Source organism: Miniopterus schreibersii (genome assembly GCF_964146895.1).
Source record: "Miniopterus schreibersii genome assembly, chromosome: 13".
Taxonomy (NCBI): Eukaryota; Metazoa; Chordata; class Mammalia; order Chiroptera; family Miniopteridae; genus Miniopterus; species Miniopterus schreibersii.
Window position 1 is genome coordinate 37,993,736 of NC_138113.1, and position 17,685 is coordinate 38,011,420.

Below are 17,685 nucleotides of genomic sequence, written 5' to 3' on the forward strand. Positions count from 1 at the left end.
TGTCCAGCGGGCTCGCCCGGGAGCGAAGTCGGGCGGGTCCCAGGCGCCCTGCGCGGGCGGAGCCGGGGGCGGCGGCCGAGGCTCCTCCCGGCGCTCTGAACGCTCCCGGCGAAGCGGCCCGTGTCCACCCACTCCGGCGGCGCCTGCGGCTGCCGGGCGAGCCCGCCGCGCCGGGGCCCGGGGCGGGCACAGTGCGGCCAGATGGGCACCTCTAGCCCAGAACCCGCGCCCAGTCCCGCTCCGGGCGCCGGCGCCCTCGTTCCCGCCCGAGGCGGTCGTTCGGGAGACTGAGTCCCGGGAACGCGCGCCGCCCGCCCGCCCCCCGGCGAGTCCTGGCCCGGGGACGACGCCGGCGCCCCCAGCCGCGTGCGTGCCCCGGCCGCCCCTAGGCACCGCCGCTTCGAGCCGGACCCGAGCACGCCTTCCGGGGCGGGCGCCGGGGCGTCCCTTGGCCGCCGGGGGCGAGGACGTCGGGGGCGAGGCGGGCGCGGGACGGGGCCTCGCGGCGGAGCCCCCTTCCTCGGGTCCGCCGCCGCGGCGCGCGCGCAACCCCCGCCGGGCCGGGAAAGGGCCCGGGAGGCGGAGGAAGAGAAGAGGGACCTGCCCTCCCCCGCGGGCTCCGGGAGCAGCGGCTGCTGCCCCCGCCCGCAGCACAGACACCTGCCGGGGTCCGCGGGCCCGGGCGCCGCAGGTACGCAGCGCGCCCTCGGGGAGGCTCCGGGCGCGGCGCGGCGGGGCTTTGCGTGGGGAGGGGCCTCCGGGGCTCGCACCCCGGCTCCTCTCCTCGGGGTGCCGGCTCCCCACTCCTGCCCTTGGGTGTAGACTCGGAGGCTCGGAGGACACAGCCGGGAGCAGAGCGGGCTTCTCAGCGGGGCCAGGTGCTGACGGGGAAGGGGGCGGAGGGGCCTGGCCGGGGGCAGCGCTGAATGGCAGGGTCCCCAGAGGACGCCGGGTGAAAATGGGGTTCATCTACTAAAGATCAATGGGCAGCGTCTCCCCAAATCCTAAAATCTCCTAACACCCCCCACAAGTTTTTGTTACTTTGTTTTTAAAACCTGACTCTGAGCCTTCTGGGTGACAGCCTCGTAGGGTTCCCCTCCAGAGGCGACATGCTTCTAAGACACAGGGGCTGCCAGGAGTGTGGACGGCCCCCCCTGGGCTGCGGCTGTACCTCCCTGGGCTGCAGGCCTGAGCCCCCCTGACCTTTCAGCTCTTGGTTCTGCAGCTCACACCTGACGGGGCAAAGAGCAAGGCCTGAGGGACAGAACTGAAGGCTCAGAGGAAGGAAATTTGAGAAAAGCAGGGGTGAGAAGCTGGGGAGAGAGGCAAGAATGGGGCTAAACTTTATTGGGGTACAGAGGGACTTTAACCCTGGCCCCCCAAAGACAAGCTCCAGATGTCTTGCCTTTGAGGAACAGGGCAGCAGGCTTTCCCGGGCGTCCTAGGTATCTTCCTTGTATCTCCCTTTTCCAGGAACCTCGGGTTTTCCATACTTATCTTCTCTCTCTGGCTTTCCTGACATTTCCAGCACTATCCCAGCAACCTGGTCGATGTCTTCAGGCCCTATGAGGGGCAGGGGACAGGGGGACTTCCTCTTGTCCTTTGTCCCCAGCAGTGCAGTGGACAGCCCCCCCCTCCACTCTCCACTTCCCACCCAGCCCCATTATATGATGTGATGGAGTCATCCTGGTTAGGATTTTCCTTCCCTTCTTTGCAGCTGACTGCGGAGGCCTGATCACTGGATAGTAATTCCTTGCAGTTCTAGGGTGTAACGTCTTCCCTCTCCAGGAAACTCCTCCTGCCTGGAGGATGTTGAAACTCTGAGAGTTTAAGCTATTTACCTCAGGACACACAACCAGTCAAGGAAAACTTTTTGCCCCCGAGCCCCGTTTCTAAGCCATTCAGAGATTAGGCTGTGACTTCAACCCTGTAGCCTCTGCCTGGGGTCAAGCCTTGGCGTGCCTGGCTTTTAGGGTCACTGCAGACTTGGATGTGGGAACAGCAAGCCCAGGGAGGAGAGGGGAAGGTGGCTGCTAGGGAGGCTCTGTGATTTCAGAGCAAGTGTTTTGCCAGAAGGAAGGAGACCAGACAGAGTTGCAGACAGGGTTGTCTCAAATCCCTCCCTCCTCGATAGGTTTCAGAATCACTTCTTTTAAGCGACGGAATGGGACAATTCACGAAGGACAAAGTTCAGGCTGTCAAGGTAGGGAATGGAGTTTGGAGCAGGTCACTTTCCTTCCCTTCAGCCTTCCCACACACCCAACTTTGGTCCCTGAGAAAAAGTGCAACATTTCGGGGTCTTTAGTGTAAGGGAAGTACATTGAGTCAGCGCCCGATTGTCTCTACAGCAATCCACCCATCTCTGAATGAGTGGTATGTGGTTGTTAATCATTTCTTTTCTCTCACTGATTCATTTATTTCCACTCCATCACCCAGTGTTCGCTCTGAGCATGTGGCTAATGGATCTGTTTAGGTTATAGGATGGCTTTAAATTTGGCCAGGTTCACCCAGATATGCAGCCAACTGTTTGTGTGTCTTTTAAAGGCTTAGGATGGACCTCCAGTACTGTACCCCAGGGATGCTGGCAGGGACACTCTGACTCATTAAGGCAGAACTGAGTGTCAGCAGAGAAAGGAGACATCAGCTGCCCAGACACCGTCCCAGAGGGATTCTGAGCAGTGCTGCTCAAGGCATTACCTGGCCAACGGAGCTCACCGTGGGAGTCATGGATGGGAATGCCACCATCTCCACCAGCTTCCTTTCTGCGCTTGACCCCCACGAAACCCAAGCTGCTTCCTTTCCATTCAACTTCAGCTATGGCGACTATGACATGCCCTTGGATGAAGATGAAGACGTGACCAATTCTTGGACTTTCTTTGCTGCCAAGATTGTCATTGGCATGGCCCTGGTGGGCATCATGCTGGTTTGTGGCATTGGCAACTTCATCTTCATCGCTGCCCTGGCCCGCTACAAGAAACTTCGCAACCTTACTAACCTGCTCATCGCCAATCTGGCTGTCTCCGATTTCCTGGTGGCCATTGTCTGCTGCCCCTTTGAGATGGACTACTACGTGGTACGCCAGCTCTCCTGGGAGCATGGCCACATCCTGTGTGCGTCTGTCAACTACCTGCGCACTGTCTCCCTCTACGTCTCCACCAATGCCCTGCTGGCTATTGCTGTGGACAGGTGAGTGAGGGGGCAGTGGGGACAACAAAGGAACGGGGACTGGAATTGTTAATTGCAGTTGTGACTGATGAAAGAGATCTGTGTTCCCCATAGATGTGGATGCATAAGGGCTTAAAAGTTGTCCCCATCGCTTCTTGGCCTTTTGGTGAAGATGAAGTGTAGTATCAAACATTAACCCATTCACTGAACAGCGAGAAGCGTTCTAGATTTCTAGCTGTGGGCAGGCAGGAGGTAGCCGAGCCCCCTTAAGTTGGGCAGTGGGAAGGCTTTAGATCCCTCTGCTATGGACATGTGCCTAAATGTTGTATCTGTTCAAGGTCTACAGATAGGAGAGAGGAGGTGTGGAGGGACGAGATTAAATGTTAGGCAGGTACCTCTTGAGTCAACTTGGATTTCTTGACGGGGGTTTCTATCCTATCAAGGCCTCCTCTACTGAAACATGACCCTCCCCCCCCAGCAAAAGTGGATTTAAAAATAAGATTGAGGAATTTGTTTTTTTGGGGGGAAAAAAGAAACAAAAGGGATATATGCTTATTTACTCTTTTTAGTTGTTGCGTAAGTCAGTTTGCCTTTCTTCATGCATTTGCATGTAGCAGTATACAAGACCTGTTTCTAGTGATGGTAAATAAGATCAGTAAGAGCAGCCTATGCAAATCTTCCTGATATTATGCTTAGTCTTTTCATTTAGTATAATCACCTGTGCTAATCGCCAGGGTGGTTTCTGGTTCCCTGGGGACAGTCTTTGCACGCTCCTCTGCCGAAAGTTAGACTCTCATTACAAAACACCTTGCTACAGTGTAGAGACAGTTACCTCGAAGGTCAAATCAGGTCTCTGTGTACTTGGATCTGAACAGCCCGTCTCTCTCCCTTAACCCAGAAAGCCTGAAGCACAGATGTTCTCCCTGTTCCATGGCCTCAGGGCTCTGGTGAGTTCAGCCTGCCTCTCTTAGTCAGGACACCCCATGACAATGTTCCAGGCAGCAGCACAGCAAATAGAGCCCGTCTTCTGGAGCTATAGGTAGGATAGTCATGGATACAATAACCTGGAAAGGGAGTTGAAAAGGAACCAGGCTTTAAAACCACTGAGGGCTGGAGCCTTGGCCTCCTTTCTCCAGGGAAGGATCATGAAAGGAAGTTAGCAGCTTAAACAGCCCTTGGTCTGTCACCCATAGGAGATGCTTAGAGTGTCATCCCTGCAGAGGGCTACTTCTCCTTGGCCAAGATCTTCCACATGAGTCACAGAGCCCCACAGAATTCTGTCCATCCAGGCATGGGCCATGAGTGGACCTACAGGAGGAGCAGGAGGGGGGCAGTCAAGCTGGGTATCTGCTCCCTAAGTCCCCTTCATAACTGTCATAGAAGAGCTCCAGGGACTTTATCTTTGACTTTTTCTGCAAGTAGAAGCTGCCACCATCTCTCTTAGCACACCAACAGGACAAAGCATACAGGGTCATTTCCTGAAATTTTGTTCTAGCAAGACATCTTTTCATAAGGGGTGTTCTCAGCCACTGGCAGTGAGGCAGGTAGGTGTCTGCTGTGGGGTGGGACCCTTTCTCTGGGTAAGATCCATTTTACCATGTGGGGACCCACCTGTTGAAAGATATAATACTGTAGTGGGGAGTGGCTTCAAGGGGGAGGGAAACAAGGGTAAGTTAATGGGCATTGGGTTACTTTGAACATGTAAGAGTTGAGATCTGTGTCGATCTACTGAACACGTGCAAGCCCTTTTCCTACTTTCATACCAAACTCTGCTTGTCTGAAATACTGCAGGCATCTCTCTTGCAGCGTGAGTTTAATGCAATCTAAATACAATAAAAAAGATTAATTGGGGAACCTGCATGGCAGCGTGGAGACTTCTGTTGTTCAGAGTAGGGCTGTGAATGAAAACTTGCACCCAGACATTGGAGGAAAGTGCTGTTGCCTGCACAGGGCCATCCAACAGCCTTGGCCAGCTAACTAGCTGCGCCAGTGCATTAAGTTCCTTTTTGATGTTTGTGATCTTTGCTCCAAATTGTTTTTATTTTTGTGTGTTTTTACCATCTAATTTCAATTTTGTGGTCCAAGACCTCACTGATTATTGTCTGGCTTCGTGTGTTGTTCAGGATTTGATTAGTGATTTTCAGGTTTGATTTGTTTAGTTTTGGACAGCTAATTTTTGTCTTGATATAACAGTATACCTGTGGTTGTACAAATACCTTTTTAAAACATGAAGTTTCTGTAGGAAAATAAAGCTAGAAATTATTCTGCCTGAGTTTAGATTCCTGCTGTACCACCTGTTAGCTGTAGGGCCTTATCTTAGTTATTGACCTACTCTCTTTCAGTTTTCTCATGTATAAAATGGGAATAAGAAAAACTTATGTATAGGGTTGCCTTGAGGATTAAATTAAATAATATATGTAGTTGTTAGAACAATGTTTAAAACAGAATAAACATTAAGTGAACAGTGGGTATTATCATTTTTGAATTAACTCTAAAGGAACAACAACTAAAAATGATGCACAGATAGATGAATGAATATTTATGATCGGTTAACCTCTCTGTTTTCATTGAAGTTATTGTTTTGATGTGATTTAAAAAATAACAACACAAGGTTTCTAAGAAACACAGCTATCAAGATATAGCAGAACAGAACTATTACTCTTCTACCTGCCTGCACTTCTCCATTTCTGTTATTGGTTCCGTGGTTCTCCTAGGCATCTAAACTAGCGAGTCTCCTCTGTCCTGGCTGCTCTCCCCCTTTTTCAGCATTCATCTCATTTCCAGGTCCTGCCAATCCTCACCCTTCCCGCCCACTTGTTCACTCAGAGCTGGGTTATCACGGTCTCCTCTTGGCTTTCCATGTTTCTTGGCTCTCTGCTCTCTGCCAACCCTACTCCCCTCATAATCCACCTTAAACATTCATTCCTTCAAACAGTGCATTTTTGTAGAGCGACTACATGTGACAGATACTATTCTACGGTGACAGATACTATTCTACGCGTTGGGGATGTGATGGTAAGAAAAACAGCTCCTTGCCCTCATGGAGTTTACGTCCATAGGGTGGGGAGAGGGAACGGCCAGGCAAACAAACAAGAAAGGTAATTTTAGAGCATGAGAAATGTTTTGAACAAAAGCAAACGAACAAGAACAAACACAAAAACACTGAGAGGGACTGAGGGTGGCAGCTACCAGGTGTGGGGTGAGGAAAAGTGTCTCTGAGAAGAAGACATTTGAACCCACCTCTGAATGATGGAAAAGAAAGGAAAAAAGCCAGCCTTGTGAAGACTGGGAAGAGGCATTCCAGATAAAGGGAATTATAAGTGCAAAGGCCCTGAAACAGGAATAAACCTGATGGGTTCCAGGAACAGAGAGAAGGCCCCTGTGATCTGAGGGAAGGAAGCAAGACAGCAGCCAAATTAATCTTCTGTCTTGCACATCTCCCCTCTCTGGCTCTAAAGACCTCTAATAACTCCATTGTCTTCAACATATGCCTCAAACCCCCTCTCCTGCTCTTGCAACCTTTCATTATTGAGCCCCGGGCTGTCTCCCAGTCCATGCTGGCTGGGTAAACACATTTATGTCTTGTTTTCCAAAAAAGGTTATAATCTTTTTGAAAGCTGTCACCATGGCTGGCTACATTTTTATTTGCTAAGTGCCAGGAACTACTGAGAGTGAAGTTTCACTAAAATCCTAGGTGCCCAAAATTCACAGACAGCAAAAGCTTATAAAGGAAATAAGACAAGATCCCTGCTCTCTGGAGCTTACCACCTAGAGTGCATTAGGTGGATGGGGAGTAAGGGAACATTTATGAACCAATTAAAGGAAAAAGTAAAGAATAAATTTTAAATGAAATTTAGAGAAGGGTGAGATTATCATGTACCTGAGTAGTTAAAGGAGGCTTCATGGAGGAGGGGGAATTTTAAGTGGCTTTCAACCAATGGTGAACAGCAAAGTAGAGGGAAGGTTTTCCCAGAGGAAAGGTGTTTGCAACAGCCTAGAAGTGGGAGTGCTTGAGGTATGAGGTCCCTTGTGGGGCAGAAGCAAGGAACATATGGAAAGTAGAGATCAGAAAGGAGATAGGGTCATATTCCAGAAGATCTCAAAATCTAGGCACAGAGAGCCAGACCTAATGGCAGCAGGAAACTGAAAAAGATCATCAGAGGACCCTGGCCCTCTCAATCTTCATTCCCTCTTTGATGTGGAGACATCGACATCGACCTTGAGGTGTATCCCTCAAATCCCAGAGCACGTGGGGCACTACAAGACCCTCTCTTCTTTTACCCCAAATCCAGGGGAAACTGGTCAGTCTGCCTGCCCATTAGCGGCTCTCTTCTGTCTGAATGAGGTGAGCCAAGGCATGAGTAAGTACACTCCATCCTAGGTCGCACAAATGCTACCCAGGGAGCTTACTGGTCAGAGCTGGCTCGCCCAAGGAGTAAGTCATGCAATCCCTGCCCATTCCATGACCGGCCTAGTAGCTGTTGGAACCTCCACTTCTATGGTTTGATCTGGGGCTGTGTCCTGGGGACAGAGAGGGAGTCCAAATGCTCTTTGTTTAATCACCCAGCTCACTATCATCACATGGTTACTGCCTGGACATTTTTTTGTCTAGCAGCCTTCATTCTTTGTTGGCTCTAAGTGGATCTGGACCTGAGCCAATGTAGTGGTAGACACACAGGGCAAGCCAAGGGCATACTCATAAGCAGAGAAAAGTAGCTGTCAATTGCCTGACTCCTTCTTGGAACATCAATAGGTAGAAACCAACTGTGATGGAGAGAAAAGAGAAGGACTGTTCAATGCCAGGAGGAGGGTAGGAGGAAGGGATATTGCTTGCTCTGGTTGAAAAGGGAGGGAGAAAATGGGATATTTGAGAGCCCACTGGATTTGGAGCAAGATATGGGTGGGTCTGCATCATGGTTCTGTCAATTTTTAGCTATGTGGCTTTTGGCAGGTTATTTAGCCTCTCCAAACCTCAGTCTGCACATCTGTAAAATGGGTATCTTCACACTCTTACCCAGTCTCATGGGAAAGTGGATTTGAAAATGTTCTGTAAACTGTAAGATGCTTTATAAACATAAGCAAGTATTACTAATACTAGAGTTCTGGGTTCTGATCCTAGCATAGCCAAGGCAGGTGGCAATCCTTAAAACAATTTCTATAATTTGCTTATTGGTAAATGTATTTGGAAGGCCTCTTGCTCAATTCCTGGTGCTAACCCTAGGGCTGGAGTTAGGGTGATGTCAGAGAAAGTCAGTTTTGATGGAAAGTAAGTAGAATCAATAAAGTAGATCCAATAAAACAGAAAGTAGTAGAGAACTTGCAAATGCAGTGTTTGCCAAAAACAGGTATAAGAAAATAGCTATATATACAGACTAACACTGAAAAAATACATTTTAGCATGGGAATAGTTTCTTGTGTATTGATAGCCTATTGCTGTTTATATGCATGTCTGCTTGGAGCCTCACAGTATCTCTGTGAAGCTGGTGAGGCAGGTGGTATTCCATGTTGTGCATGAGGAACTTGAGCCCACAGGGCTAAGGAAAGTAGCTCAAGTTCACATAACAAGTTTGGGGCAAAGCTGAGTTAGATTCTTGGTCTTCTGGCTCCTAGATCGGCCTTGTCTCCTACTTGTTCACTGAAAAAACACTTTGACTTTGAAACATTATAAAGATGTAGGAAGTTACTATTGGGAAAAGAAGGAATAGAATTACATAGTGAAAATTCATATACTAAACATGTATGAATATAGAAATATTATTTGACAAGTAATCAACAGAAAATGATGGGGCAGATAGAGAGCTAGTGAGAGCAAAAACACTAAATTCTGAGTTTTTGTGATGAGGCAGAGCAAGTTTGGTGCACTCATTGTAGCAGGAGCACCGTGGTTTTTGTGAAGGACCCACACATGTGCACTGACAAAAGCACGGCCAACACCCTGCAGACAGTGCCGTTCCACCCGTCAGCACTTGGAGACTGGCCAGAGTGCCAAGGATTGTTGCTGGTGGTGGAGCCTGTCAAGCAGACAGCTGGGTGTTGAGAGGGTGGACCCAACCTGTTCAACTTCATCTAATATCTGGGAGCTATAAGATAGCAGAAGTCTCACTCCAGTTAACTCTGCAAATGACACTCAATGGAGCTGGCTGCTTGGGATGGGAGGGGGAGGGTGGGACAAAAACACAGGAATATTATCAGTAGAAAAAAAATAAGAATGAACCTCCTCTCCCAATCAAAATCCCAGGAAAGATGACCTCAAAGGGATTGGTTTCAAAGGAAACAGAATTGGTTTGGCCTTCTTTCCTACCTCTGTCACATTTGCTCTTGGAATAGGCTGTGGGCACATGAGAATGTGTTTATTTCCAATGTTGATTAGTCATTCCCCCCTGCTTCACTTCCTATCTTCCTCCTTCTCCAACCTCCATCCCCTGACAGACCGGAAAGTCTTCCAGGAAATCAAAGCTAAGTATGTGCACTCTCTCTGGGAAGGAGGCTTTCATACCACACAGATGACTCACATCCCTCAGAAAGTGTTCTGTCTTTGCTCCTGGACCGCTGTGGTAACAGCAGTGGGTTATTTATTTATTTTTTTTGAGAGAACAAAAGTAGTATCTTTTACTATCTGGGGCTTTGTGGTTTAAAAAGACACATCCATGTATAATCTCAATTGATTTTCCCATCCATCATGCGAGATGGGGTTAAATGTTTTCTACCCAAGGGTCTTATGGTATTTGACCTTGAGAAAGTCACTCATCTCTCACTGGCCTCTGTCTTTCCACCTGGAAAGTAAAATAAATGATCCCATGTTTTCCTCTCCCTTTGCATGCAGAACAGTGTTTTGAAAATTGTGGAATGCAGGCAAACCTTTGCCCACGGCTTCCCCTGGAAAGCACAAGCTCTCCCAGTACGTCTTGGGAACTGTCAGGCCCCTTTTAGCTCTAGGCTGTGGGGTAATCGAGATGAATGGTCCTGAAAGGAGGAAGGACCTGGGAATAATGCCAGGCCAGAAGCTGATGGGAGGCATTATCACCACATTTAATAACAGCAGTTACCATGTACTGAGTGTATGTCAGGAAGCGTGTATACATTAACATATCGGATCCTTAAAAGCAGTCACAAACTTTTGCAAATAAGAAAACTGAGATTCAGAGAGGTTGAACAGAACCCGCTTAAGGCTGCAGGTTGCCGCAGTCAGGGGCGGAGCTGGGGCCCAGGTCAGGCCTGCCTTTCTCGAAAGCCCTTAGACATAATAACCTTGTTGTTTTCCTCCGCGCCCGCCATTCGGTTGCAAAACTCTCGCCACCCGGCCACCCTGTGTCACGGCGGCTGACCGTCTGCGCTCCCGTCCTAGGTACCTGGTCATCGTCCACCCGCTGCGCCCCCGCATGAAGTGTCAAACGGCCACCGGCCTGATCGCCGTGGTCTGGGCGGTGTCCATCCTCATCGCCATCCCCTCCGCCTACTTCACCACCGAGACGGTTCTCATCATTGTCAAGGACCAGGAGAAGATCTTCTGCGGCCAGATCTGGCCGGTGGACCAGCAGCTCTACTACAAGTCCTACTTCCTCTTCATCTTCGCCGTGGAGTTCGTGGGCCCGGTGGTCGCCATGACGCTGTGCTACGCGCGCATCTCGCGGGAACTCTGGTTCAAGGGCGTGCCCGGTTTCCAGACGGAGCAGATCCGGAAGCGGCTGCGCTGCCGCCGGAAGACGGTGCTGGTGCTCATGGGCATCCTCACCGCCTACGTGCTGTGCTGGGCGCCCTTCTACGGCTTCGCGGTCGTGCGCGACTTCTTCCCCGCCGTGTTCGTGAAGGAGAAGCACTACCTCACGGCCTTCTACGTGGTCGAGTGCATCGCCATGAGCAACAGCATGATCAACACCCTGTGCTTCGTGACCGTCAAGAACAACACCGTCAAGTACTTCAAGAGGATCCTGCTGCTGCACTGGAAGTCGTCGTCCAGCGGGAGCAAGTCCAGCGCCGACCTGGATCTCAGGACCACGGCGGTGCCGGCCACGGAGGAGGTGGACTGCATCAGGATAAAGTAACCCACGCGCCCTTCCACCTTCTAGAGCGGCCTTTGGGGCGTTGGCCGGCGTCCTGAGATACACCCCGTCACCCGGGAGCGCTGGGCCCGCCGCAGGGGGCAAGTAAATGGACAGCGCTGTGCACGCGTGTTCAGGGAGCTCAGGTTTTCCAAACCTGGTCTGTCTGGACACCATCGCCAGTGACCGACACTCATTAAACGTCCAGTTTGTGCAAAGAGGAGGCACTGGTGAAACCTATACATGCTGATCACATTTAATGGCCAAAAAAAAAGAGTAGGGATTAAACCATGAAAAAATGTTGGCGGTAGACAGCCTGGAATTGGGAGGTTCCAGAAGGGAGCCTGAGCCGGCAGGTGTCTGGACTGCGGCACACGTGTTTGTAGGGCGAGGGTCTCTCCGGGCAGTCTCGGCTACCCATCAGACACTGATGTAGCCCATCCCTAGGATTGTTCTTAGGCCCGACTTCACTCCTAACATTTGTGGGGTTGGAGCGAGAATGCAAAACTGGCTCCCAGTTCTTTCTTTATCTCTTCTCTTCTCCTTCTCCGTCCCGACTCTCCCTGTGAGGAGCCTTGCACGCATGCACATGGGCACCTCAGTATGCAGGGCCAAATTCTGTCCAAACCCTCTTTCCCCGTATTGCCCCACGGCCATCCCTCAGGCCCAGGGTTGTACCCATATGTGGCGAAGTTTGCGATGATAAGGATGGACCTGGGGAAGAAGCCACAGAGACCCTGGAAGCCACTGGAGAGGGAATTATGGGGTTCTGGGTGCCTGGAGCAAGTCAAAAGGGGAAAGCCTGGGCTCAGGATGGGTATGTTCCTTTGGCTCAATGGACTTCTCACCCTCAGTGGGAGGGGTACAAGTAGAGAACCTCTGAAAGTGTGTGGGGCTCAGGGAAGGGGCTCAGATTCTGTGGGTCTAAGGGTGATACTACTTCCACCTCTCAGTTATTCTGATTTGGACCAGTTAGGCTTCCCCTTAAGTCCTTTTCATGTCTCCATGCTGCTGAAGCATAGAACCTTTGAAAGGAGACACAACACCTCATGAATGTGGCTATCAGCCATTTTTTCATTCCCACCAGCTTTTACCCTTATTGGTATGATTTCAGGGCATGATGTCTTTGTCACTGAATCCCATCACAGTCATTATTCCTTTGGATTAAAGCTTGATTCTCTTTAAAAATGGAGGTACTTTGGGGAGGCATAACCCATTACATTTCCCCTCCTTAATGTGAATGGAGTCATGTAACCCAGTGGCAGGTGATGAAGGTCAGTGGTAGAGCCCTGGGCACCTAGGCAAGAAAGGGACATACAAATGGGGGAGGGGGGGCTAACAGTGAGATTCAGTAACTCTATGGGATTATCGAGAGCATGTCCCACTTTCTAATCACCTCCTTTGTTTGGTGTTTTGAATTTTGGAATTTGGAATTTTTGAACCAGAAGATCTTATCCAGCTCTGTCACCTCTGTGACCCTGGGTAAAGCCTCTTGGAGGGGATGTCACCTCTGTGACCCTGGGTAAAGCCTCTTGGAGAGGATGAAGATAGTACCTGTGATAGCTACCGAGGAGATGGGTGTGAAGAGCCAATGGAATAATATGTGGAAAAACTCTTTCCACCACACAAGTAATCAGAAGAGTAGACCGATGTTCCTGGACAAGGAAAATCTTGTTAGCTTGGCTAACAAGAAACCTCAACATCTAGCCCTTTCATTATCCTTTGTATAAATTATTCCCTTACACTTCTCAGCAGTGCTATATGCATTATGTTCTCAGTGACAAGTTGGTATAACGAGGCAGTCAAATTTGGTGGCAGAAGTGCCAAAGGAAATGGCAGATCAGTTTGCAGTCAGAAGATGAGCTCAGGGTTTTAGAAACTTCCAAATCAAAGCATTTTTGTCATCATGGAAGTATTGACCATCTTCCTGTGCCTGCTCCCCAGCCAGCATGAATCTGAGCAATGTGATACTTGTTTCTCAATCTGTTTTTGTTCTCATGAGTGTGTATAGCTGTAGAATTGACTTGTCCCTTTCTTCTTAAATAATTGTAAAGCAACACATTTATAACTATTTAAGTGAAACCTGTATGGCATTCCTCCTCCCCCTCAACTCTTTATTTCTGGTAGCAAAGTTTATTTTATGTAGTTATTTTCTTTCCCTGGAAAATACATTTCAAAAATCTATTATTTTTCCATTCATCATCCAATAGATTTACCCTACCATTTAATCAGAATACTTTCAGAGAAAAAAAATTATTAAAATATTAGCCTAAATGCGACATGCCTTGTAAGGCAGTTCTTACTTTTTATAAAATCGTATATTGCATTAAATCAGGAAAGTTAGTTTTTAGACTAAAAAATAATAAAATGATATAATTTGTTGTCACCGTGTTCACCTTTTCCATTAGGAATGCTGAAAAACAGTTGGCTATATTAAATAGGAACTTTTTAGATGTGACAACCAAATCTCTTTTGGCTTTTCAGCTTAAAATGTATCAAATTTTTACTCATTTATCTGTAATATTTCTAGATGTTGTGTCTGCTTGTGATTTTACAGTGAATGAAATTGTTGTGTAGTTGTCAAGTGAAATAAAAAATTGTAAGTACATAATCATTCAACATAGTGTTTTTGTAATTTCCACTCCCCCATGCTTTTCCTATTTATAGTGTGATGGTTCTTTGAGTGAACACTGACTAAATGAGGATTCCATGATCAGATGAATTGTGAGAACAGTGTTAACTCATGCTCCTATTGCCTACAAACTTCTACTCTCCATCCTAAAGAAATTTAATTGATTTATATCTCTTCCTATAAGTCTTCAGTTGGTAAAACCATTAATACTTTTTAGCATCTAAGTGCCAAGACTGGAAATCTGAGGACCTGTCTGTGCCTGTTACATAAGCTAAGGTTAAACCTTTGAACAGTCTTAATATCTGCACGTGCAAAGTGAACCAGGAGGTGAACCTACGACACCATGTTTTGTTCGGGTTAGTGGCTGATTCATTGAACTGAGTAGCTGCCTGCCCAGTTGATGGCTTCTCCAAAAACTGGTGGCAAGCCCAACAAGGTGACACTTGTGCTCTTGTGTTTCTTTTATGTTCTTTACATTCAATATGCAGAGAGATATGCACATTGTCATATGCAGAAATATAAGACATGACTTGGTGAAGTCAAACCATTTTCTTTTTTTTTTTTTAAATATATCTTTATTGATTTCAGAGAGAGGAAAGGAGAGGGAGAGAGAGAGAGATAGAAACATCAATGATGAGAGACTCCTTGATCAAGCCCGCAACCAAGCATGCGCCCTGACCGGGAATCGAACCCCTCTCGACTGCATCCTAGGTCGATACTCAACCACTGAGCCACGCCCGGCCGGGCTGAAACCATTTTCTTAATTGAAGTAAAATAGAAAAGCAGATTTACAACAAAGCTTTTAGAAATTTTGCCTAATGAGTACACAGTTTAAAATTATTCCCTAAATCAAAAACACTAAAACATGGCAAAGTGATGGTCATCACAGCAAGGCCTCAAGCGTGAAACAAGTTTCATGCTCATTTTCGAAAAGAATACTAAAGAATTTGTGAGATGGCCAGAAAATTATAAGTATGAGCCCTGTTCCTTGAAAACTATGATAAATTTTACAGTGTATCCACAAAGAATGATCCAACTCTCTTTCTTCAAGTGTAAGTGAGAATATCAAATTTATGTTATTTATTTTATGGTTGGTGAAACTGAAGCCCAGAATGGGGAAGAGACGTTCAAGATCACACATCTGGTTACTGTGAGAGCCAGGATTAGATCCCCGCAGACTCCTGAAGCTCAGTCCAAGGTTCTTCTACCACAGCATTTGTGGGTGCAGGGAGCATCGGTTTTGAGAAAGGAAGAATCCTTTCCAAGAATCCTTGAGATGACTATTCAACTGCAGTCTGACCCTCTCTGGAGACCCTTAAGGAGTTTAGCAGAAACATTCCTGGTTCCTTTGCAAGCCAAGTTTAGCTCATCTTACTCCCGGGAACTCACCACATAGACATCTAGACCAGGAGGTTTTAAGGAAGAACTGCTAAAAATGTTTACCACTGCTCTTTCTTAACCTTGTCTAGCTGGGGGTTTTTAAGACTATAGGAGGAAAGATACCACACCCTGTTCATGAGAACAGTTTCCCTGCCCTAGGAAAGCAGAAGAGAGAGAAACAAGCCATTCTTGGCTGAATGTCCAGAATGAATGGCAGTCTTATGTGTTCAGAGTTCAGTGGCATCAAAATGCCACCTCCTACTGCTGCCAGTGAATACATGAGAGGTGGGGGAGGCTTTTTGGATGAGATGGGATTTGAACTGGACAAGTGAGGTGTAGAGAAGCAAGAGGGCAAACACTCCACATGGGAAGAGAAACATTTTTAAAAAAGATTTTTTATTGATTTTTAGAAAGAGAGGAAGGGAGAAGGAGAGGGGGAGAAAAACAATGATGTGAGAGTGAAACATTGATCAGCTGCCCCCTGCACACCCCCTACTGGTGATCAAGCCAGCAACTGGGGCATGTGCCCTGACCGGGAATTGAACTGGCAACCTTGATGTCCAACCAACTGAGCCACACTGGCCAGGGGCAGAGAAACATTTCTTTTATCTGCTCCTGGACACTGAAATTGATTTTTTCCTGGGGGAAAAGACTTCTCACACAATGAAGGGATTTTCATCTCTGAAAGAGGTAACCAAAAAACTGAAAAAAAGTTTTTTCTACACAGATCATCCCAGGGATTTTGTGAAATCTTTTTACAGGTCATGAGTCATAAATCTACAGAGTCTAGTTTTATTTAATGTAAGTAACCCTGAAACAGGGATATCCTGTAAGAGAATTTCACAGATAAGAGCTCTCATATAAAATCATTAGTCTATTTCAGAAGACCAGTGATCAATAGGTTCACACAGAGATTAGACCAGGCCACCTGCCTCCTTCTCCTCATATAAATTCAATAATTGAAGTCTTTGGATGGATGAAAAATTGAAAGGGAAGAATCTATAGAAAAAAGCAGAATGGCCATTGAGGAACAGGAGGAAGAGGAAGGAGGAAAGGAAAGCGAAAGAGAGAGATTAAAGAATATTTAGAGATGAAGAATGAATTTAGTGTGCCTGGGAAATTTAGCTTCCTTCCTCTCTCCAGTACCCTCTTTTTCCTTAGTAAGAAAACTAAATTATTATTTCAGAGTAAAAACTATATTTCACAGGCTCCCTTGCTGCTAAGGAGGGTCCTGTGATCAAGTACTTACCAGTAAAACCTAGGAGGAAAGTTATGAAAGTCTGAAACTTCCCTCGAAAGGAAGGAAGTGCCTTTCTCTTTTCCTTTTAAAATCCTGTTGCTTAGAATGCAGCCACCTTGGGGAGGGTGGACCAGAGAGCTAGAAGGGTGATGGGCCTGTGACAACTCTGGGGTGTCCCCGTACCAACAGGGACAAACTATCTCTACACTTCTCCTAAGAGAGAGAAAAGCAAACTCCCACCTGACGTAAGTCACTGGTGAAGGAATTCCATTCCTACCTACCCGGGCACCAGGGCTCAGTATCAGCTCCCTCTGATCACATTTCTGTCTTCCATGTAATCCCCATCATCTCAACAAAGGTTACACTGCCGAACGACATGGACGGGATATCAACAGTCCCCAGCACGTTAGTACTTTAATAAAAATTTAATTTGAACAACTCCAGTTTAATCTCTATCACATCTATGAGGATTTTTTTTTTAAACCTGAACTTAAGGTGAATCCTCTTTATCATAGGCAAGTAGGGCAGATGGAGTCAATGGAGCTGTCAGTTTCCATACGCCACTAATTAGAAAAGACCCCAAATTGGTCACTAACATGGGAGTTCTGAGGCTGCGTGGAGAGTAGAAAAGTGAGTACCTCTGTTCTAAAATTGGGCTCTCTGAAATGTTAATACTAGAGAGCTAAAATGAATAGATGTTTTGTTGAGAGTAGCCTTCAAAAAACTCAGGGTTACAGCAGTTTTTAGTATGAAGCATTAAAATATATTCCTATAGCTCTTTGACCTTCTGTTTAGGAAATGGGTTGACCAGAGTTTTCCATGAATTTCAAGGAAGAACAGTTTGAGCATCAGTAGATAGTAAACAACCTAATGAGTACATTTTGTTTTTTAATAGAATTGAAAAAATATGGGACAAAGAAGGACATCTTTATCTGGACATTCATAGAAACAATTCTTGAATTAGAGTAGGCATTTGAATTTCAGTGTTTTTATTTTTGGACTCTACCAAGAAAAAAAAAAGTCTAAAGACTCTTAACTGGCATTTTGTAGAACAAGCCATACCTCATTCTAGGTGAAGCCCCAGATATTTTAAAGAACTTTAGGATGCCTAGGAGGACCTTCAGATAAAATGTCCTCAGGAGTTAATCAGTGTACACCCCCCATCCACCCTTAGTTAGAGTGCAGCGACATTACATTTGCTTAATCCAATTGTCATTACATTTCACCCT

The 17,685-nt window shown here is 47.1% G+C and overlaps 1 protein-coding gene across 1 annotated transcript; it reads left to right on the forward strand.

Annotated features, from left to right (window-relative positions):
- The first annotated feature begins 666 nt into the window (after positions 1 to 666).
- Positions 667 to 13,821, forward strand: PROKR1 (prokineticin receptor 1). The gene is made up of 3 exons (XM_081156465.1): positions 667 to 691; positions 2,545 to 3,186; positions 10,511 to 13,821. Exons 2-3 carry the CDS (start codon positions 2,726 to 2,728, stop codon positions 11,205 to 11,207), a joined length of 1,158 nt encoding a protein of 385 aa, XP_081012591.1. The 5' UTR covers positions 667 to 691; positions 2,545 to 2,725; the 3' UTR covers positions 11,208 to 13,821.
- The last annotated feature ends 3,864 nt before the right edge of the window (positions 13,822 to 17,685 follow it).

Bases quoted from the DNA above. Each gene is read 5' to 3' on its own strand.
- PROKR1 (XM_081156465.1), top strand. From the start codon at position 2,726: ATGGATGGGAATGCCACCATCTCCACCAGCTTCCTTTCTGCGCTTGAC. The intron at 3,187-10,510 runs GTGAGTGAGGGG...CTCCCGTCCTAG, and splicing joins CTGGCTATTGCTGTGGACAG to GTACCTGGTCATCGTCCACC.